At 41.6% G+C, this 22,439-nt stretch overlaps 1 protein-coding gene across 6 annotated transcripts in view; it reads right to left on the bottom strand.

The window, feature by feature from the left end:
• RGS6 (regulator of G protein signaling 6) overlaps nucleotides 1–22,439 on the bottom strand; it is a 260,455-nt gene that overhangs the window by 61,258 nt on the left and 176,758 nt on the right. For all 6 annotated transcript variants that reach the window (XR_011726030.1, XM_071744548.1, XM_071744551.1 and 3 more), the window contains 4 exons: nucleotides 8,932–8,982; nucleotides 7,035–7,141; nucleotides 4,818–4,869; nucleotides 2,001–2,065 (listed from right to left, as the gene is read on the bottom strand). Coding sequence is in view for 5 of the 6 variants with exons in the window: in XM_071744548.1 (XP_071600649.1) it covers nucleotides 2,001–2,065; nucleotides 4,818–4,869; nucleotides 7,035–7,141; nucleotides 8,932–8,982 (275 nt within the window). In the remaining variant the exon portion in view is untranslated. The remainder of the gene's footprint in view (nucleotides 1–2,000; nucleotides 2,066–4,817; nucleotides 4,870–7,034; nucleotides 7,142–8,931; nucleotides 8,983–22,439) is intronic.

The raw sequence follows: 22,439 nt of genomic DNA, 5'->3' as shown, positions 1-22,439 counted from the left end.
CTTTTATTTCAAGCAGGTGCTTAGGAACATGCAATTCAATGCTAGAAGAAATCTTCACATTGACTTTAAACTCTTGTATAACACAAGGCATAAAGGTTGGCCCTGTTACCAAGCCCATGTAAGGTTTTCAGTCCATATACATGGAAGAAAACAGTTAAGCAAATTATTTACAGTTGTGCTGAACTTGTGATGATTCCCTTGACAGAATCGACAAGGAAGAACTACTTCTAATTATCTGCAAAAACAATTTTTTTTTATTTTAAATTAATTTTTAATTTTTAAATTTTTTTTATAATCATATTTTTTAATTGTTTTAAATTATGTTCAAATGTGCCCTCTGGAGTAAATATGCTGAAGCCAATGAAACACCACCAGCTGAAGAGATATTTGAACCATGCTTACCAATTATAAACAAAATCTAATGAAATTATGCAAGCTTAACCCTGCTCTAACAGTATAAATGGGAAGGGACACACACACACTGCTTATGAAGGCTGTAAGCAGAACCCTGGGATGCTTTGCAGAGATGCTCCTTGGAAACTCCAGGTCAGTGCTAATGTCTACAGAAAAGCATTCTCATATTAGACTTCCAAAAATGTGTGCTAAATATACAGGGCTTCTTCCCAGTGCTGCAAACCTGTTTCTCTCACTTGTGCTTGGCTTACGTCTCCATTGTTGGATCTGCTTCCCCTTCCATAATAACTGGGAACAGTCCTTATCTGATTGTCTCTAATTAAGAGAGCAAAGTCTGAATGCAAAAGCAATCCCTAATTGTGCAATGCAATATTCACAAGAAAAATGAGACACTGCCAAGATCTAATTATTTGCCATCACTGGAGCATTGCTACCCTCAGTAGACAGGGATGTGCAAAAAGTACTTAGGTAGAGCCTTGCTGCATGTGTGTGGGAGTGGGTGAGCCACTCAACAGCCTTTTGTTGCTTTATGCTGGATCTTTAGAATACTTGCAGTTAATTGGTTGGCTGTGAGCAATTTTAATGGTTTAATAATGAAATCAACAATATGCAGAAGAGAAAACTCAGCAAAAGGATGTGCAAGTGCATGCAGATTATTACATTCCTTCCTTTATGCGTTTACTTCAAGATTAGAACTCTTGGGAATTTATTTCCAGGGTGGACTAGATAAATAGCCATTTTTGCATGCTCTTCCCTGAAAACAACAAATGACAGGTGTATATTTGCCTGTGCACAGAAGTCCCAAACTATAAAAGCGCAGGAAGAAGTAAAAGGTCCCTTCTAGGAAAAAAAATCCCTAATATATATGCAGTATAAATGTTTTCATTGTAATAAACATGAACACAAAAGCCCACTAGAACTAACTCTGTGAACAAACTCTCTAACAAAGAACTCTGCATTTGAAATTCAGCTCTTACAGTGTTGAGCCAGCAAATGAAAAAAAAAAAAGTCAGTAGGACAGACAGAAATGTTCAGCTGATCAGAACATTACAGTGCTGGTATTCAAAGAAATTCATACCAACCCTCCCTTTCTTTCCTCTACCTTCCCACTCCTCTCCACCCAAACCCTACACAATCTGAAGTCAAGGTTTGGGATATTTTATCAACCATAATTTCGTAACAGAAGATGCACTCCAAATAAGCTTGAGCAACAGGGTTTTTATGTGGCATATTGAAAACAGTCCAAGCTAATATCTGAAAACTTTGGGAACCAGATGAGTCGTCAGCAATTTAATTACCCAACAACGCACCTGAAAATCCATCATGTGTTAACATCTGCTAAATAAACCAGGAATTGTTAACTGGAAAGACAAAACCAAGGCAAACTTCTGTGTAATTTCCCCAATCTTGGAGGACTGGCTATACAGCAGATGCTTTAATCTGAGGCACTGCGAAGACAGGGACGTTCCCCAGTCACATTCCTAATGTTGCCTCTACCTTCTGCAGAGCCCAAAATGAGAGCATTCAACTGGCAAGCAAAGCTCTCCCACATCCCCAGCTCTAATCTCCAGGAGCAGTGTACCTACGGCTTCATAATCTGCCAGCTCCAGCCTCGCTTTGTTCTGCATGGTCCGTTTGCAGAGATAGATGGCTAAGGGGAGAAACAGAATGGAAATCAATTATAGGCAGATTATTAGTACTAGATCTCTAAAAAAAAAGAAAAAAAAAAAAAAGTAAAAAAAAAAAAGAAAAAAGTGGTCCATGCACTGTTCATTCGCATCAGAAACCAACAGGAGCCAGGGAATAAGAGGGCTGAATAACCCATCTGACACTACCCACTAGTAATCTCAGAGGTCTTAAACATCTGGGACATCTCATTTAAAAGTGCTGAGAGCAGATGCCAGGGCCTAACGAGATGTCTGAGAAAGGCAAAATTGCTTCTGGGGCTGGTAAAAGATGTAGCATTAGCAACCTATTCCACTCAGCACTTTGGGATTACGCCTGACAAAGTGAGTAGCCCTGCACTTCTTTTTCCCTTTTGTTAAAATAAAAAATAAAATAGAATAAAGGCTATTGAAATGAAAACAGAAACATGGGCCAAGTCACAAAGCTTTGATCTGAGCATTTTTTATAGGCTCTACCTACACATTTTGAAAGGTTAAGAAAAGCCTTCTCCCATTTTACCATAGGTAGACACTGCAGAAACTGATGTGGTCAAGATGATCCCAGTGCACAGCACCAAACCAGCCAAGGCTACCTTCTAGAAAAGCCTCAGATGGACTTGCTAGGTCACCCCATTTCTGTTACAGGCTGAAACACAAGATCCTCAGCACGCCATGGGTATACAGTCAGGACTAGACTACATAATAAATGTTCAGTGCTCTCATTTTGGAATTAATCTAGACATAAATTTTATAGCTTCCTTGTGCTTTGTCCTCTCCCATGCTGTGGGGACAGGTATTTATTGTCCAACCACATACCAAAGCAGAGCATGGCAAAAGCAAAGTATCACCTGCAGAAAATTGCAATAAACCTTTTTCAGAAAATTTCAGGCTTTCTTTGAAAACCATGGGGGTTTATTTGCTGGTAGATACAGTTTTTTGAGGCCCTTGTGGGTGTTTTTCTTTAGAAACCTACTCTTCTATTGAAAATACATGAACAGAAACAGTGCTTCTCCTGTAATTCTATTCTATGCTCTTCCTGTTATTCTAACATTCATACAATGAGCCAACATTATGCATGGAAACAAGCACTGATCCCTTTATGTATATTTGTATTTATACATCTCAAGGGCAGTTTCATCTGTAAGCCATTTACAACACCAAATAAAGTGAGAGTCATCTTACAGTATTTCTTCATGCTAGGCAGTGACCTGCCACTGGCAAGTTAGGTCCTGTCCTGTGAGTGGGATTCATGCAAAGAAAAAAAGTATGAAGTGCTGCTGGGATTTCAGTTTTCTTTGCATCAACTGCTAGTTTGGGATTAATTCCTGGGAAGACTCCATATGTACAGACCTCTGATATGCAAAGACTGATTATAAGCATATGTTAGAGATTTCTGGGACAGAAGAAAATCTGTCACTACTGGGCTCAGAGCTAATACAGTTGCAGTTTGTACAGCTGTGGGTCAGCTCATATAGGGCTTTATTTTGAGGTGCACTGTTCCACTCAATGCCCTACCAGCACAATAATCTGACTGTGAAACCAGTAATTTATCAGATACAATAGGAAAAAAAAAACTCCACCTCTTCAGATTGTTATTCTGATATTTAAAGAATACATAACTAGCCCAGATCAGACAATTATAAAGAGTGACTGTAAATTCTGGAAATAATTTTGCATATAATGATTAGCATCATGTTTTCTCCTAACAAGGTCCTCCCACATTGGAATAAAGCCATAAGCCTGTTCTAGCTCCCTGCAGATGAAGGCTGCCAATGGACTACCACATGACAGCATTGCAGGCTACTTCTCCACCCCAGCAAACGATTGCCAGAATCCATCATGGTAAGTAATTTTACCCCAGAAATGAAAAAAACCACCCAAACCCCAAGAAAGTGGCTATTCAGGGAGGAGCTCTAAACTCATCTTAGATTATGAGATATTTCAAAAGAAGGATTTCCAGAAGCTCCTGTTTTATGAGCACGCAGAGGATTCACTTCCTCTTTCAATGCTTCACCAGGATGCAACAACTGATTTCATGATTTAAGTGTAAAAGAAGAGCAGGTCTGGAAGAGACAGCAATATTGCATGCAGACAGCTAAAGATAACAACACTGACATATTTTCTTTATGTATTATCACTGTCTGCAGGCATTCACATGTTTAACACACCATGTTGCCATTTATTAGCCCATAAACCATGCTCAGTCCTCTCTTTTTTTACTACCTATTGCCTGGTAATCTTAAAAAAATGGGAAAAATAAGTCTGATATCATATATCAGAGAACTTTAATTATGGGTTGACTTCATTTATATACTGGTTTATTGATCAGCCAGATGAGTGCCCAGATGAGGTAAATTTTTATTGATTGTCATATCAGATTCAGCTCCAGCCCAGAGTTCCCCCACAAAAGCAATACTGGTATTATTTAAGATTCCCAAGGAGCAGTATTCCACTTTCATAAATCCTGATGATACAAACACAGCTACGGGAGAATGAAAGTAAAAGCAGATAAAATTCTGGCCCCACTGAACTTGATGGTTACAGGTCCATGGACTTGAGATACCTGGAGATTTTACTTCATTGTATTTGAGATGAGCACACATCTGCCTCTGACACTTCAGTCTGACCAGGAACTCTGCTGATGAAGGGTTTTAGCCACCAGTAGTAATGGTAATGTCAAACTTTTCCATCACAAATTCTCTATTTTAACTTTCTACAGTGAAATAATTATAGTCTCACCATAATCTGTGTTTTCTGGTTCCCAGCAGTTAGAAGGCCAAAAGTACGGTGCCTAAGAAACAACATACACATTTCTGTCACTTCAGAGACAAAGAACAATTTGGATGCAAAAAACCATCACAAGTACAAAAAGAAGAATCACAAAGGTCCAGTCTCTGGCCTCAAGGGAACCACTGCTAAAGATCTCAGTAGAAGTGAGGAAGCTTCTGGAGGAAGGTATCATCTTTAAATAGGTAAATAGAGAAGCTGTAATATGAGCATCTCTTGAGGAAAATGTCCAGTATCCTGAAGACATTTTACACACTGCTGCCATGTCATCTGGATGCAGACCTCTTTCCTCATGAATTCACAGGCACCCTGAATCTTTTTCTTTTTTTTTTTTTTTCTTTTAATTCTTTTTTAATTCTTTTTAAGAACATAAGAAAGCTCATGGTCTCTATATATACTACGCACCACTTATTTTTCTGGAGTAGCTACCAGTGTGGTTGGCAGCCTACAAAACAATTTACTTTTTCAATATAACAGATGGTACAGGTCAAAACTCAGATGGTTAGAGTTGTTCTGAAAGGAGAAGTCCTGCTAAGCTTACTGCTTTTGTTTTCTATCCAGATCTACATACTGTGGTTGCTATAATTAATTACAAGATATGTGGCTGTATTTCAGTTTTAACATGAATGACAAATCATGTCCTGTGATCCCACAAATTACAGAACACTGTTTCATTTTAGTGATGTAATGCCACAAATAGGTGTAGGACCTTACACACACAGAGCCTATTCCTTGCACCCAAGTACAGGGAGAAAACAGAGGGATCAAACAGTGCAGCGTTCAATAAATCTCAATGTTTTATGAACTTCACAAGGTGATGAGGTACTGATACTGACACAGAAAGTAGCAAGAAGAGACAAAAAGTGTCCAAGGACAACTGCTGCAGGAATGACAATAAGCAAAAAAAATAAGTGAAAATTTTTAGGAAAATGGAAGGGAAAGAAAAGTCAGTAAGCATTCATGACAATTTTGTGATGTGGTTTTCACTGGCTTAAACTAAGGAGAAGAAATTAAACTGTATTGAAATCTAGCTCCTGAAAGTTTCACAGGACAACTTCTCATGGCATTATTCTTTCAAAACAGAGAAAAATACGACTCAATGGGAAGTCAGTATTACACCTGGTTTTGTCAAGTCTTGCATGAAAAGGAAGTGCAGTACTTTCAGAAAAGGAAGGGAACTGTTAAGCAAAATCTCCATCTGAATGATGCTGGGTAACCAGAAGGTGGGATGAGGTAAGGGGAGGTCTGTGATCCCTTGGGCTTCTTTGGTCACTGTGCCATCGGTCTTGTATGGCAACACAACCCCAGGTAAGCAACAGGACACTGAGAATGAGCAGCAGCAACATCAGATGCAGAGAGGAGAACAAGATTTAAAAATAAAATAATAAAAAGAGAGAAAAAATGTAAAGGAGGAACAGGAGTATGAACAGAAGAGACGTCACAAGAAGGATAAGGGAATTGGCTGGTACCATGTAACAGGAAAAAACAAATTCAGGAAGCAGAATTAGGCAGTAGTACTCCAGCTCTGAACTGCTTCTTCTCAAGTTTATACAATCTGTCCAAAAGGAGTTGTTGTAGCACAAGCATCTGGGAAGCTGACAGCAGCAGAGTTTGGAAAGGGCATGGAACTCAGTCTCAGGAGGCTTTGAAAATTCTGCACATCTGGAGGCACAGGGACACTGAGTTGTAGAGATATCCCAGCTCAAGTGACTGTCAAGGCTACACATGCTCTGCTAAAGAGCCAATACCTGAAGCTTGCCCCCTCCCACACCAATCTGTAACCAAGAGAAGATAAAAATCTGAATTTTCTACTGTGCCAGAGCTTGAATGTCCAATTCCAAATTTTTTGCACAGGAGAGTGGCTACTCAGTTCTGTGACAGGTAATTTTCTTTCCCCTGTTTTGCTTTAGCTCTGAGTACAATAACACTGAAATCCCACATCAAAAATTATCACAGTCCGTATCAGTTAATTTATGTAAAAACAGTGAGTTAGAAAGCAGAAAAGATTTGGGATTCACAAGCAGATCGTTTTGAAGGGATTTCATAGCCTCCTAATGCCTCTACCAAGACAGCCTCAATCCCAGGCTTCACAGACCTGATGGGTGCTCTCAGCAGTATTATTGCAGGACAGTGGAAGGGGGCCCCAAGGAAGGCAAAGGGCTCACCAACCTGAAAACGATAGAATGTCCCATCATCTTTCAAGGTAAGGACATGGTCTGAGATTGGAAAGACATAACCTTGTGCAGCAATGAGACTTCCCAAGTGTATTGCTTCCCCTGTGAATGAGAGAAAACAGTGGGGATGTGTCAGGAAGATGAGCACTGCAGACTTCTTTGCTTTTAGCAGTGGCTCCAGTGATGCCACACACACCTCTCTGTATCACAACCTCACACCTTCCAACTAAGCTGTACAAACCAAGAGAGCAGAAATCACCCTCACAATACAGAAGAAATACTGCTCAAATGTTTAACCTGCTGGTTTTATCTTTACAAAATGTCACACACCAGTTCAGCTCCCAATTCAAAATTCATCATCCACCACAGGTGACAAGAAGATTGTTCCATAAGTGAGCCCCACTTGCCTCTATCCAGTCTGACAAACACCTGCAGTACCAGGTCATTAGCAGCATGTTTATTCATAAAGACAAATCCTGATGCTGGAGCATTGCCATTTGTTAGAGGAAATGGTGTTGGTGTATCCAACAACTGCCAGAGCAGCCTTCACCACCACAGACATCCACCTGCACAGATTTTCAACCAGTGTCATCTGTCAAAGCTGCATCAACTTTCCCAGAGCTGCAAAACACACATCTGCTGCTCATGTATCCACAGGCAGAGAAGAGACCCACTGTCTGCAAGTAAAATTCAGATTTGGGACTTGAATGGACTCAGGAGGAGGGATGTGTGGATACAGACGCCCACAGGGAGAAAACACTGCCTCTGTCTCTGCTTTTACATGGTGACAGTAAGCAGCAGAAACAAACTGGTAGGTGAGATGCTGAACTTTTTTGAGAAGAGAAGAAGGGGAAAAGGGGGAAAAGGGGGAAAAGGGGGAAAAGGGGGAAAAGGGGGAAAAGGGGGAAAAGGGGGAAAAGGGGGAAAAGGGGGAAAAGGGGGAAAAGGGGGAAAAGGGGGAAAAGGGGGAAAAGGGGGAAAAGGGGGAAAAGGGGGAAAAGGGGGAAAAGGGAGAAAAGGGAGAAAAGGGGGAAAAGGGGGAAAAGGGGGAAAAGGGGGAAAAGGGGGAAAAGGGGGAAAAGGGGGAAAAGGGGGAAAAGGGGGAAAAGGGGGAAAAGGGGGAAAAGGGGGAAAAGGGGAAAAAGAGGGAAAAAGAGGGAAAAAGAGGGAAAAAGGGGAAAAAGGGGAAAAAGGGGAAAAAGCGGAAAAAGGGGAAAAATGGGAAAAATGGGAAAAAGGGGAAAAAGGGGAAAAAGGGGAAAAAGGGGAAAAAGGGGAAAAAGGGGAAAAAGGGGAAAAAGGGGAAAAAGGAAAGGAATGAAACAAAACTTCTGGACCTGCAGATTTTACTTCCTCTTTTTCCAATAGTTCTCAACTCTGCCAACAATGATTTTTTTTTTCTTTTCTTTTTTTTAAGAGTGAACTATTTGGACTGGGCCCACAGACTGATCACTGTTTATGGATGATTATCCATTTATCTATCTATTGTAATAAATTAGCATCCATCATCTGATCCCATGATGGTGTCTGTGGCATCCTTTGCCAGTATGCCCTATAAGTCAATGGTTACCTTTCTCCACATCATGACCTGTCACTCTGTTTGCTCACTTAATCACATGTATCCATGAACTTCTTTGCTAAGCTTGGGATCAAGCTTCAAATCAATCAGGCTTTCTTAGGTAGCAATGATTTCACAGACAGGCTAAGACTCCCACAAAGTACCTCCTGTGGGTTGCAGTGTAAGCCATTAGACTTAGTCGAGATGTTGATTCCAACCTCTTTCCCTCCCCCTTCCTTTTGATGCTTAAATCAACACTGTTGTTCTACTGGAACTTGAGACTTCAGCACAATAGTATCTACTGTTTAAAGACACACACAATATGTGGTCTTACCTGGATCTTCAATGCTGAGATTCTTCATAAGCCACTGCACAATATCAGCACCTTATTAAAAAAATAAATAAATAAAAAGAGAGTGAGTGAGAGAGAAAGAGTTATTCCATTTTCATTTTCCTTTTATCTCCACTGAAGCATTGAGGTTTCATAATGTTTTTCCTTCTCTTGGCACACTGTAGTTACATACTTATTGACTGGTATTAAGTCCCAAGAAGTATTCTGTGTGACAGAAGACTTAATATGCTTTAAGTCAGATGTTACTCTACAGGTTCCACGTAACTTGTTCTCTCCCAGTTGCTTCTCTCTCACCTCAGCATGCAGGGTGCATTTTGCATTTTGAAAGCATTAACTAGAGGCCTGACAAAGGTAGTTTATCAGGTTTTCAGGGTCCATCTAGGAGTTCAAAGCTTGTTGATATTTTATAAACAGCACAAAGATCTCAAGGACCCCTCTGAAATCACAGAAATGGAAAACTTGTCATTGTTCAGTAGAAGGCCTTTTCTAAAAATACAACATGACAGGGTAGCAATACTTAGTTAAACCCCATGCAGAATGTTAAGCTGAAAATGAAACATAAGAGTGCATACAAGTCAGTTAACATGAATTGTCCAAAGTCAAGGCATCCAGCAAAGGCATTTGGAGGCCACTGAGCAAATCTCTGCCAAGTTTTGGCAGCTTGCAGCAAAACCTAAAGAGGCCAAGTCTGGATGCAGACATAACACCAAGCCCTTCTCAGCCTACAGTCAACTTGTTAAAAATAATTTGCATTCACATACAGTAGGCTAACAGCCCTGGTAATACTTAGTGCTATGCTTTGTGACAGATCAGTTAAAGATAGCATGCAAAAAGGGAAACAAGGGAAACACAGGGTTCAAGCTCACTAAACAAACCCTGGAAGATCTGATTTGCATGGAGTGCGTTCGAGTTCAGACATGGTGGGTACTTCAAGAAAAAGCATAACCCACACAATGCCTGTTCCAGAAAAGATTTGAAGAACATTTGCTTTCTGCAAGTCCTGAGCACCCCCACACTCTCAACAAACCGTAAATACAACGCAGGTCAGGAGTCCCAAGTGTGATGTGCCACACAGAGAGAGACAACAAGCACTGCTGGTGTTCCAGACCCTGCTGTATCTTCAGGTCTGGGTGACTCTACCATACAGGTGAAATACCCACAAGAAATGTGGGCTCTACCCCACACAGAAGGGGAACACAGAAGTTCCTGCTCCCCCTGACAATACAAGCTGACCACGACTCCACAAGTAGCACCAGTAAACCCTCTTCAGATTCAGGCTTCAGTGAGAACAGGAGTATGGACCTGACCTTTTTTCCCCTCCACCCAAAGCAAGCAAAGAAATTTGTCCTCTACAGGCAATCAGGAGAGGTCCTGAAGATCAGGGAAGCCTCTGCTTTTGCATAAATACTGTGCAAACAGATGTGACCAAGAATCAGCAGCTGGGCATTGTTTCCATCTGCCTTGTAGGGATCGGGGAACCAGATGCTCATGGATAAATCTCACAACCTTGTATTCTCAGCTCTACAGTCCCTCTACATATCTCCCAAATCCACCTTTAGAAGAATTAAAGTTGCCACTATCTAGCTAAAAAGTTATTCCATAATCCCCTTTTTTTAAAAAAATTATAGAACTCTTCTAACTTTCCAGCCTAAGCTTATTAATATGCAGTTTCTATACATTTGATATCAACCTGCGTTATCATGTAATGGAAAGAATTATTACTCTTCCTTATTAGCTCCTCCTGAGTGTTTCTACAGAGGGCTGACACATTGCTTTCTTACCTCCATTTCATTAAAGCAACCAAGTCTTTTAATGCCCTCTTAAGACTGTCTGTCCCTCTACCACTCAGCAGCTTTTCAAACTGAAGTTCCATTTCTTCACACTTCACCAGAACTGCAGACAGTACCTTGCCTCTGGCAATGGTGCCAGCACTCCCCATCTCTACCAAAACCAGCTTGCCAGGTGCATCCTAAAGTCAGGTTTTTCTCTTATTATTATTTTTTATTATTTTTTTGTGAAGAGTAAATTTACACAGAAAAAGATGTTTGAGGGGTTCAAAACTACCTGCCAGATGAGAACACCTCCAGGAAACAGTGCTAGCTGAATAACACATGGGGAAACTGTGAAGAGACAGCAACCACTATTTTGACAAGTTTGTTACTGTTTTATTTTATTTTATAAGCATGGATGTTCCCTTTTGCCTTTTACAAAGCAAAAATAACGTCCAGTTAGGAGGAAACATTTGGGGCTAGAAAACCATTTCAAGAAGTCTCAAACTGAGTGCTTTTGTATTTCTGGAAACAACAAAACCTGACTAAATGATGTCTCAGTTCAAGACAAACCTGAATCATTCTTGGGTTTTCCGTTCAAACCTCAAGCTAAAAAGTCTGCTCTTTGTCCTGATTTTGTTCTCAAATTGAGGGCTTCCAGGACCTTACCACCAAGTGACATGACAACTGATAGCTGAAAATCACCTTAAAGTAGTGAACTGCTTTCCTCAAGGGAGGTGGAGTGCACTCTGCACAGTCCCTTACCAGATACAAAGAAATACTTAATGAAGGATTAAGTCTCACTCTATTTTTACAAAAAATGATTGTGTCCCCATCTCTATGCCTCTTTTGAGAAAACTATTCAGTTTTCATCAAACTGCAATGAGAAATCCAAGTAATGCTGAAAGCCAGCTCCCCAGTCTTTCTTCCCTCTGTTATTAAGATTAAAAAATAAAGGTTTAAAGGTGAAAGTAAACTAAAGCTCAGTCACAGCTCCTGTGATCAGCCACTCTGAAATACAGGCAGCACTAGAGATCAGGGATTTTAATTTCTCTCTGTTAAAAACATGAAGTCATTCCTGAATGTTGCCAAGAGCCTGGAAGACTTTATAGCTGTTCTCCAATTGTCCTGAGGCAGACAGATTATCTTTCTGCTGAGTTTGCTCAACCATTATTTATCACCTGCCAAGACTGATTACTCATCCTCGGGACAATGACAAGTCTTTCCTTCCTCTCTTAATTACTGTCATCATTAATAGCCATGTCACTAATTAATATTCAATCATAATGAAAACTCTTTACTGCCATCTCCACACCACCTTCAATTGTTAGGGCTACCCTCACACATTGGCTTTTTCTCTGCTTGCAGCTGTTTTGATCCCTGCAGCCCACTTTTGCCCACCTAGAAACACTTCTTATGCCCTTCCTCAAATGAGAACATTCAGATTTATTCTAATAAGACACTGTGAAATCTGAAAGAATCCTTTACAAGACTCTCCTCAGTCAGACCAAGACACAGATTCTCTTATCTGTAAGTTTTCCAGAAAGCTTCATCTTAACCTCTTCTGTAGGCAAAGCCTGACGGATGGCTCTCACGTAACTCACCTTCCCCAAATCATCTTTTCTGGCAGATTTTCAGATTCCACATTTCATAAGCTGTTTCAGAAGACACCTGACCCAAACCCTTGACCCTGACGTATTTTCACTCAACACTAACAGGACATTTGAGTTCTTCTGGAAACAAATAGCTGGATGTGTTTTTACAATAGAAAGTGTTGCTGGATCCAGGTAGAAGAGTAGCTCCGACCTCCTCTATGCTCCTCTCCACACATCTACATTTCCTGCAAGTCAGTTCAAGGATGGTCAACAGTCTGTCTATGTCCTCCTCACCTCTAGTGACATATATCTTTTGGCTTTAGACTCTTCTTTGAAGCATGAGTAGAGAAAGTTGGTTAACACCAACAGAACAGTTGTAAGCCTGTGCTCAGTCAGATTCACCACGACCATTTATCCAGCTTCCTAGTTGAGAAGTAGACCAGCAGGTCCGTATTTCTTACTGTTTTCTCCATTTTCTGTTCAGCCTCAGGGATTCCTTAACAGTAGCCAGTGTTCTCATCCATTGCCTGTCACCTTGACAGATGAGTGGCCAGCCATGAAAAGAGAAATTAAAAGTTCTCAAGGTGTGAGGCCAGTGGTGAAATGCAGCTAATGAGGTAAATCACCACCACCATATTTGATACCTTTTCTACTCAGCCTAAGTTGTTCAGTCTCTTCTAGAAAATCCAGAACTTGCTTGGAAAACATAGAGCCCATCTTCTGTGCATTATGTGAAATGGCAAAGGCAGCCAGAATGCCTTAACTCCCCTTCTGAAGCTTCTAAATCTGCTGCCTGTAGTGGAGACTGGGCTGCTGGTCCTGGGCAAAGGAGCCAGGACCACCAGGGTCTGCTTGTCATCCAGCAGACTGGACATGTCCCTGACAAGGCACCTGTAGGGATATGTGCACCCACATATGTGTATAAAAATAAAAACGAGTATATAATAGAAGAGTATTCCTGAAGCTTCAGCAAATATGTGCATCTTTGCATTTCTTTTTAGGCCTGATGTGACAACTGCACTTTTTGGTGAGTGTCCTGAGGTGGCAGAGCTGGTTCCATTTTGACATGGGACATTTCATATTACCCAGCTGGGGCAACCAGGAACTAAAATCTGTCCTTCCTCATGGGAGCTGCTGAGCTGAGCCCTGGCCACTGGATGCCATCCAGCAACTGGAGCCAAGGAGGAACGGTGCTTTGGATCTCAGAGAGCTACACAGCCCCACATCTCACTGATAAATACTAACACTTAAGAAAGTGAAGTCTTAAAAAAAAAAAAAAAACAACAAAAAACTGCCCGATCAGGTTATGAAGTAATTTGTCATATATATCTATACCTGCAGAGATGTACAAGACTGGTTACTTCCAGCCTTTTCCAGTATTAGTGTAACCCTAGGTTTTTTTCTGAACATATTTTAATGACTTCTTTAAAATTATTAAATATTTTTTGCATAATACTAGTGGTTTTTACTTTACAAAAGGAATATGAAAAACGTGAAATGTTCATCTCCTTCCTAGACCTTATCCAGACACTCCATGACACACTCTATGGGGAAACAAGCTGCATGCCAGCCTCTGTTGTCAGTCATCTCCAAACTCAAGTTTCAGACACTATTTTGACAAAAGGGTGAAAATGTTTTCACCTTTCTGTCACTTCATTCTTGGAAACCAATGAACCCATTTCAGCACCAAATTTTCCAAACAATTTGCTCCTGAACTTGGACTACTCTTAAAATATTGTATACAAAAAGCAATATTGGGAAAAGAACAAAACAAAACCAAACCACACAAAAAACAAACAAAAACCCAAAACAAACCACAAATCAAAAGCCATGCAAATGACTTATAAGAGTTCATGCATAGGAGTACGAGCAGCCACTCAAGCTGCTTTCTACCCTGCCAATGACATGAAATGGAAATAATATGTTTTGTTCCCCTCCAAACAGTGCTGGGTCCTTGGTAAATCTAGGACAAGAGGATTTATTGATTATCCATGCTTTTACCAATGAGATTACAAAAATAAACAAATGAACAATGGTAAGGGGCAGAACTATTTCACATGAAATTTTTCAAGGCCTCCAGCATTCCTTGCTACAGTTTTTCTTACACAGAGCCACCCACTGAATCCCTCAGTTATTCAAGCTGGAATGGAAGTATAGGCTCTGGCTCACAGGAGGAATTTAATGCAAAGTTTTGATTTTTACGTTACGGGAGAGGAAAAAAAGAAAAAAAAAAAAGAAAACAAATAGCTAGGTCTCTCCTTCGTATTCTGTTAAAATATTGGGGAAGGACTTCATAAAATTTGCCTACAGTAATCACATAAATAAATACTGATGCTGACTGAAAAAAAAAATAAAATCCCAGCAGTTGACTCAGAAAATGCAGTAATTGCAGCTCTCCTCCATCAGCATGTGGTAATTGCACCACTCAGTGTCAGCAAGAAGCATCATCAAAGCTACAATGGCTTAGAGCTTCCAGCAACAGCAATTTTCCTTTACATTGCATTCACTTTAAATCTTGTTTGTGAATCATTAACAATCATTAGCAGCAGGAGTGTCAGCTCTTTTTGATCAAAGCAGCCAAAGTTTCTGAGGCGTTTTTTGTTCAACATAACTTTTGAGTGCTTGCGTTTACAACTTAATTTTCTTGTAACAAAAAAATTTGAAAATATAATACTTTTTGTTAAGCAAAAATGGTGCTTGGTGGGTAAGTGGAAAAAACACGTGGAGCGAAATTGCATGTGAAAATTCCAGGATGATAAAAAAATTACCAGGACAGAATATTTGCAAATATAATGAGTTCAAAATCTGTCTTCTGCCTTTTCCTGAAAGCAGTGTGGGTTATTTATCAGAGTGTTTGGGCTGATATGACATTCCAACTGTTTTTTTACCTTTCCTCTGTCTCCTTTAACAAGTGTTATCTACAGATAGCTGTTCAGAGTGTTTGCACAATAATACCAAACGCTGGTATTTCAGAGATGAGTCCCATATAAATGCTAATCACTTGGGTTTTTAGAATCTGGATCTTTGTGAACTTAGGAAGAACTCTGTATCTCTGTTGCATGAGTGTCCATATCTGTGTAAACAAAACCATATGACGATCTGATCACAAATTCATCAAAACCTATTAAAATGAAAAAACTCTGATGTTTGACCAGTGCATGTTCTTGTCCCTGACACCAGGCCCTGAAGCAAAATTAACAGCAAGTCTATTAATAAATACTTTCCCAAAATGGAGTGATGACCCAGACTTGCAGCTGCAGTGCAAAGTGCTGGTGTTGGAAGAGTGACAGGAGACAACCTTCCAAGGACAGAGAAAATGCCTCCTCTAGTCATGGTGGGGAAGAGATGAGCAGTCAGGGTATTAACTCAGAGAATGAGGCCAGGTGGAGTTGCTGGGCTGCTTCTGTGCTCTGACTAGGAAGTGAACAGGACTTTCTAGTATAAGTAAACTAGAATAGCTGAATTAGCTGTTAATACACTTTGAAATAGCTTATGAAGCTACAAATTCACAATTTAACCATCAGCACTGCAGTGGACATTTGATCTTTATCTTCAGTACACATTTTGCAAGTAACACACAATCTCCCCTTCCTGCATTTTAAATAGATATGAAAAGAAAAAGATAGAGGTTTGAACTAGTAAAATCAAAATTCCTTGTGTACTTCCACCCTGCTAATAGTTCCTACCTCTGAAGTGGTATTTAGAGGGACTTTTGCCTTCTCATAATATTAGCCAGGCTACCAGAGTGCATGTACCCTCCACAAAGCAGGCCTGTAGAGGGAGGTTTTCACTAGGCAGGAATCAATAAATGATGAAACATGACCTCACAGAGCTCTGTGTAGGGTAATTTGCCCAGGTAACAAAGATAAATTAGATGGTAAGATCTTGGAGATACCATGGCCAGACTGCTTTTGTTACTATGCTGCCCACCTCAAAATTGTGCCAGGAGCTTTACAGGGTGTGAAAGCAAGTCACTGAAGACATTCCTGAAAACAAGGCTTCTGGTTTGCAATGTACTCCCTTTAACAACACTTAAAAGCAGGCAGTCAGTGCCAAGGAGCAAGAAGGAGGTCACTGGCTGAGAACCCTGGATTTAAAACTATTGCTCTACAGTGTTATTTAGTAAGGCTGAGTTAGCAAACCTCTTAATGGAGGTACAGTTAATCCCAGTGAAAGAGGTTTGCCAGGACAGCTTAAACCAGGTCCTCAACTGGAAAAAAAGCAATAGCAGCAAAAGGTCTTTTTTCCAGTTGACCTGCACCAATATGTAGTGCTAGGTGCTACACCAGCCTTGTCCTCTCTACACTTTGACAGAGCTGTGTCACATTGGCCCAATGCTCAGTGCCTTTGCACACCAGTGTTTGTTGGCACTGAGAGATGCCAAGCAGTATTCTTACCAGAGGAGCAGTCACCCTGATTTATCTAAACATTCCTCACCTGCTTTGGAAAACCCAAGCTGCTATCAGGTCTGTGCTATTTACAGAGAGGTCTGGCAAAAATAAATATGCTGACAGACCAAACACATGCACCCTCCAGAGCCCAGGATATACCATAATCCCTGTGCAGTCCTCCCTGACACTGATTCGCTTGGCAAGACTTGGATGTCCTCTAAATTAGAGATATATCGTGTGACCTGTGCCTAAATGCTGTTCTCTCCTGAAATGCAACCCTGAACAAACTGCTGGTACCACAAATAGGGGAGAAAATTGCAAACCAAAAAGTTTTTAACAATTCTACACATTGTGTTATTCACACCTGTACCCATTCCTCCTGTAACACCCAGAGAAGGGAGCACATTCCCTGGAGAGCCACTACAGACACATACAAGAGGCAGGAAAATTGTACCTTGCAGTCCCAGCCTCTGAGCAGCAACAAAAAGACAGCATTTTGCAGCAGCATCCAGAAGTTACCTCCTTTCACAAATAACTAAGAACCAGGAGTGTCTCAAGATATACCTTTACACCTGATCATATGTTTACAGTTGCTTTTCAGGCTGCTCTTGCCTTTGCATTACTAAGCTCCTATAGCTTAGTATTTTGGCTTTCTGCCATATAGTAGTGTTGAGATGCTGTTCCTCACGCTGTCAAAATGATTCAGCAACAAAACAGCAAGGGAAGCAACTTGGAGCACTGCTGGAATCAGTGCTTTTGAAGATTCCTGTGCCAGATCTTGTCAGGGCTGAAACATTTTCCTTGCTACACAGTTCATGCAGGCAGCCTTTAAATCAAAGGCAAACTTTCTGTCCTTTCCATCATTTGTTGGTATTTTTCTTCTCCATAAAAGAGGAAGATCGATAACATGTAGACAGTGAGTGGTGTTTTTCAGCACGTGACTATCAGGTCACTTCACACTTTGTCCATGTTCACAAAGCAGGTTTCTAAGGGTGTCACATTGCCCTCACCAATGTCATAACAGTTTCCCTGCAAAAGTGTAAATGTCACTGACTGGTGCAAGACAGTTAAGTGCTCTGAAAGCTGCAGCATTTTAATGCTTTTGGCACAACATGTATTTCCTAGGAGATCTGACCCTGTAGTCCTCACCTATCCCAGGTTCCTATTCATTTCCACAGTAATTCTGTTGGCAGAAGCACTTAATTTTTAAACCTCTGAAAGCTCTGGCCACAACAGATCTTTCTTTCATAAGATCATGCATTTAACTGAGACAACATTATTGTCTGAGCTCTCTATTGCAGATAAGGATAATTATAATCAAAAAACAACTTCAACCTGATGCCTTGCTACTCTTTTGCTCTTTATTCTTCAAGAAAGGTTGAGCACCACACTCTGTACTTGTGGTGATGCAGTAGCAGTCACATTATGTGGAAAATGAAACAACCTGACATCTGTAGCTCTTTTCCCTCCAGGAGTTCATTGTCCTAAAAATGAAATAATTACTATTATACAGCTTCCTTTTGCCCCACTTTCCCTCTTCATATAACACAGGGTGCACTGGAGTGCAGTTGCCCTCGCTGGAGCTCTGTACTGGTGCAGTCAATCAGGGACAACGTTCCTGCAGGATTCAGGATGCACATATAATTTCTTTTAGCCAAGGGTAATGCCAGATGAATTAGGATCACACAGCAATTGCTGACAACTTCCTGCCATGCTAAAGAGAGGGACAGTATTGGCACTAACACTAGAGGCTGTATTTTAAACAGGGCTCCTTAGGCCATGTGTTAAAGGTGCTGGCAAGAAGCAACTGATTTTGTTGGCAACAGCTCATTATTGCATTTCAAACTGTGGGCAGAGACATAGATCAGTGGGAATTTTAAATGTGTAATTTTATGCTAACACTGAAACAATCAATAAGCACAAACCCGCTAGTATTTGTAATTAAATAACAACCTCAAACCAGGTAAAATATTTAATCTTTCTTACATTTGATGTATTTCACAGGGCTGTGCATAATAACAGAAATATTAAAAACAACAATCAGTTCTTAAATACCTGTATTTTAAAATGGCTTTTCCTGACTGATAAATCTTTCAAGTTTATTTTACCAAATAACCTTTGAAAGTAAGGAGCATTTTGAAAAGCTGAAAGCTGCACTAAACAGGTAGCATTCAGTCTAAATAATTTAATCTACTGTCAAAACACCATGTAGCTTCAAACTACAAAATATGCCTATGAATTCTAGAAGGCCTTTTTTTTGTTTTCTACTCTAAGACAGAGGGAATCTAATAAAATACTTTTATTTTCTCTCTTTTTTTTCCTCTCCCAGCATTTGAAGAATAATATTTTATTTAACTCCTTTCCTTGTAAGTATGTGTTTAGACTGAGAAAAGCTGACAGGCTGCTTTTACACAGCGATGATTTCAGATTGACACAGGCCCTGAACATGGGATGGGTTCAGAGCACACACTGCTGAACAGTGGGTTATTGCCCAAGCAGAAGCATAAAGCACAGCCTTCAAAAATTCATCATACATTCATCATACAGTGAGAATCAGCACGTTCAAAGCAGCTCCCTTGTTTCAGAGAGCTTTGTGGTGCAATACCCAACAGCAGTGAGACAAACTGGGCAGTGCTGATGCTTTCTATCCAACAATACTTCAGTCTGAGGCCCAGATGCTTGTCCTGGTTTGGGCCAGGAAAAGGTAATTTTCTGTCTTGCTTTCAGCTAAGGCTCTTGTGAGTAGCTGCACTTGCTGAAATTAACAGCAAGTTTCTCAGACTGTCTGCTTCTGGGACTGATAACACTTGATGTTTATAGCTACAGCTGGAGACTGGTGTGCAGAGCCAAGGACACTGCTCAGCTCTGAGGAATATTTTACCCTCCAGGAGGAGTAAAGATATCCCACCTGCAGCTCTCCTTAGGGAGGAACAGACAAGATAGATGCCAGAACTGACCAGAATACTCCATCCCATACACTTCATACTCAGTATAAATTTGAGGGATCACGAGGGTCAAACCCCTTCCTGCTTCTCCTTCTTCCCCTGTCCCTGTTTCCTTCGGCATCTTGGGAGGATTCCCTCCATTTGTCTCCCTGTGGTCCTGATCCATCCCAGCCCATATCTGTGTGTTCCTGCCTCCAGCTCCCAGCTGCTGATGACCCCAGGATTCCAGCCTGGACTTTCCCAGGGCTGCCCTGCAGCCTCGGTGGTGACGTGAGAGTTATTGGGGAAAAGGAGGGAGGAACATGATATCAATTTTCCTGTATATTTGTGTATATTTAGTAACTTTTCCTATGTATCATTACTGTTTCATTAAAGTTGTGTAGTTTAGTTTCCAACGCATACGTCTCTCTCCCTTATTCTCTCTCCTTCCTTTATCTAGGAGGAGAGGGGGATTAATAGTGAGCATCTGGCATTTGGTTTAATCGCCAGGCCAGTGTTAAACCATGACACAGCTTCATTCACTTCCTTCTGGAAACCTTGTGAGGGCACGAGTAAGTCACTGATGGTAACAGCTGAGCCTTGACAGACCCCAGCCTGGTGTGGGTCTCTAGAAACAGTGCCACCAAGCACCTGAGCCACTCTGAACACTCTGAACTCAGCTCTGTCCCCGGGAGGAATGGCCTTGGACCTTGCAATATTTCTCAGTGGGCACAGTTTGCCTCGGCACATTTTCACAAATCAGTCTCACAACACAGCAAAACACGTTGCAGAGCCTTCAGATTCCAAGTAAGTAAAACTCAAAACACTCTCTGTGTAAAGGAAAAACTCTTTTTGAAGCCACAGCCACACTGTATTCTGTAAGGCCTTGACGAATTTTAATTCATCAGAAGTTTAGGCAGAGAAGACTTAAAATATCTGCACAGACTAGAGTTTCACAAGTGACTGGAGAAACTAGGCATAGGTAAATACTTCAGAAAAAAAAAATCTTCCTGTAAATATTAAAATGGGGGGGAAAAAAAGGCAAACACATTTATTTCACTTGTGCTCACAAGGCTTTTGTATTTCCTTTCTAGTAATAATAACCATTTCATATTTATATTCTAATATCCTCTGGGTCCTGTCAGTAAGTGCTGGGCAAATAGAGTGTTATTCCCGCCTCAGAATTCCATCCTAGCAGCAAGCTGACCCACGGGGATGTCACAGCAACAGTTACATTTCAGCAGTAAAGGCTGGGTTTGTAGATGCAAGAGTATCAGCTGGAAACCTACTTTAACTTAAAGCATTCAGCACTGAGCACCGACCAGGGACCACATCACATGGATTTACTGGCAAACCAACGCTTATTACAATGCACAGAAATCTTTCTCGGGATAACAAACATTCTACAAATACTTTTAGATCACGTTCTCCTTCTAAAGCACACTTTCTTCATTTCACTTTTTGCCCATTCTCCCTCCTCTTCACCCCAAACCTCTGCCTTGGAGCTGGGAGGTTTCACTCACCGAGCAGCAGCACCAGACACAAGGTCTGACACAGAACAGCGCTGGGGCTGCCCCTAGCCGGACTGGACCTCTCTGGGGTCCGACAGGGCAGGCGGGGGGAGGGAGGTTCGGCAGGCAAGGGGGGGTTTCGGCAGGCAAGGGGGGGTTTCGGCAGGCAAGGGGAGGGAGGTTCGGCAAGCAAGGGGAGGGAGGTTCGGCAGGCAAGGGGGAGGGAGGTTCGGCAGGCAAAGGGGGGGGGAGGGTTCGGCAGCCAGGCAGCGTCCCTCGCGGCCGGGAGGTGGTGGTGTTGCCCACGGAAACGTTTCATTGAATCCGAATCGTTTGGGGTGGAAAAGACTTCCACGATCATCGAGTCCCAACTGCTAACCGAGCACTGCCAAGTCCACACTAAACCATGTCCCCAGGCACCACAGGTCCATGCCTTAAATACCTCCAGGGATGGTGACTCGATCAGTTCCCTGGGCAAACTGTTCCAGGGCTTGAAAACCCTTTCAGTAACCAAATTTTTCCTAACAGTCCTATATTAGGACATACTAGGAGGCAGCACAGCAGCTGGCAGCGTGTGGCAGCTCTCACCCCTTGTCCCGCCAGGGATGGGTGGCATCCCCATGGCCACCATCCCTCCTCTGAGCATGGCCCAGCAGCATCTTTCCCAGCTCAAAGGCACTGTCCCAAAACCCCCACCTGAAGCCAGCTTACAGGACACTGCAAGTGGGGGGCAAGGCTCCTGGCAAATGAGATGGTGTCAGCACCTACTTGAAAGCACGGCTATGATCTGGAGATGTGATTAATTTTGCAGATAATAACACTAAACACAGACTCGAGGTGGAGAGGAGCAAGCACCATCCCGTTCCCTCCCTGGGAGAAACACCATCTCCAGTGAAGCCAGTCACACAGGAAAAGAGCAGCAAGACAAAAAGGTCCCAGGAAATCAACACACAGAATTACAGCATCACAGTGAAATCCAGCAAGTCACACCACCAGGCTGAACCTGAAAAGAAGCGTGGAAAGATGGAGGGAGGAAAGGCCTTGTTTATACTCTGTTTATTTTTCACTTTTACCTCAGGACCACACATTTGTGAGGAACACACTCATCTGTGTCGTGCTCCTTGTTTTCCTCTATGAGTCATCAGCACCAACAGTCCACAAGAAAGATGACAACAGAGCTGACACAACACTACAATCACTGCACCATCAGCCCTGGAGAGCTGCCCAGCTGAGCCTCTCACCCAGCACAACCAGCTCACCATCCTGCTTCCAGTTTGGAGGTACGTATGGAAATATTTGT

This window comes from Heliangelus exortis, chromosome 5 (genome assembly GCF_036169615.1).
Source record: "Heliangelus exortis chromosome 5, bHelExo1.hap1, whole genome shotgun sequence".
NCBI lineage: Eukaryota > Metazoa > Chordata > Aves > Apodiformes > Trochilidae > Heliangelus > Heliangelus exortis.
Note: the sequence above shows the minus strand (reverse complement) of the source record. Positions and strands in the feature narration are given on the sequence as shown.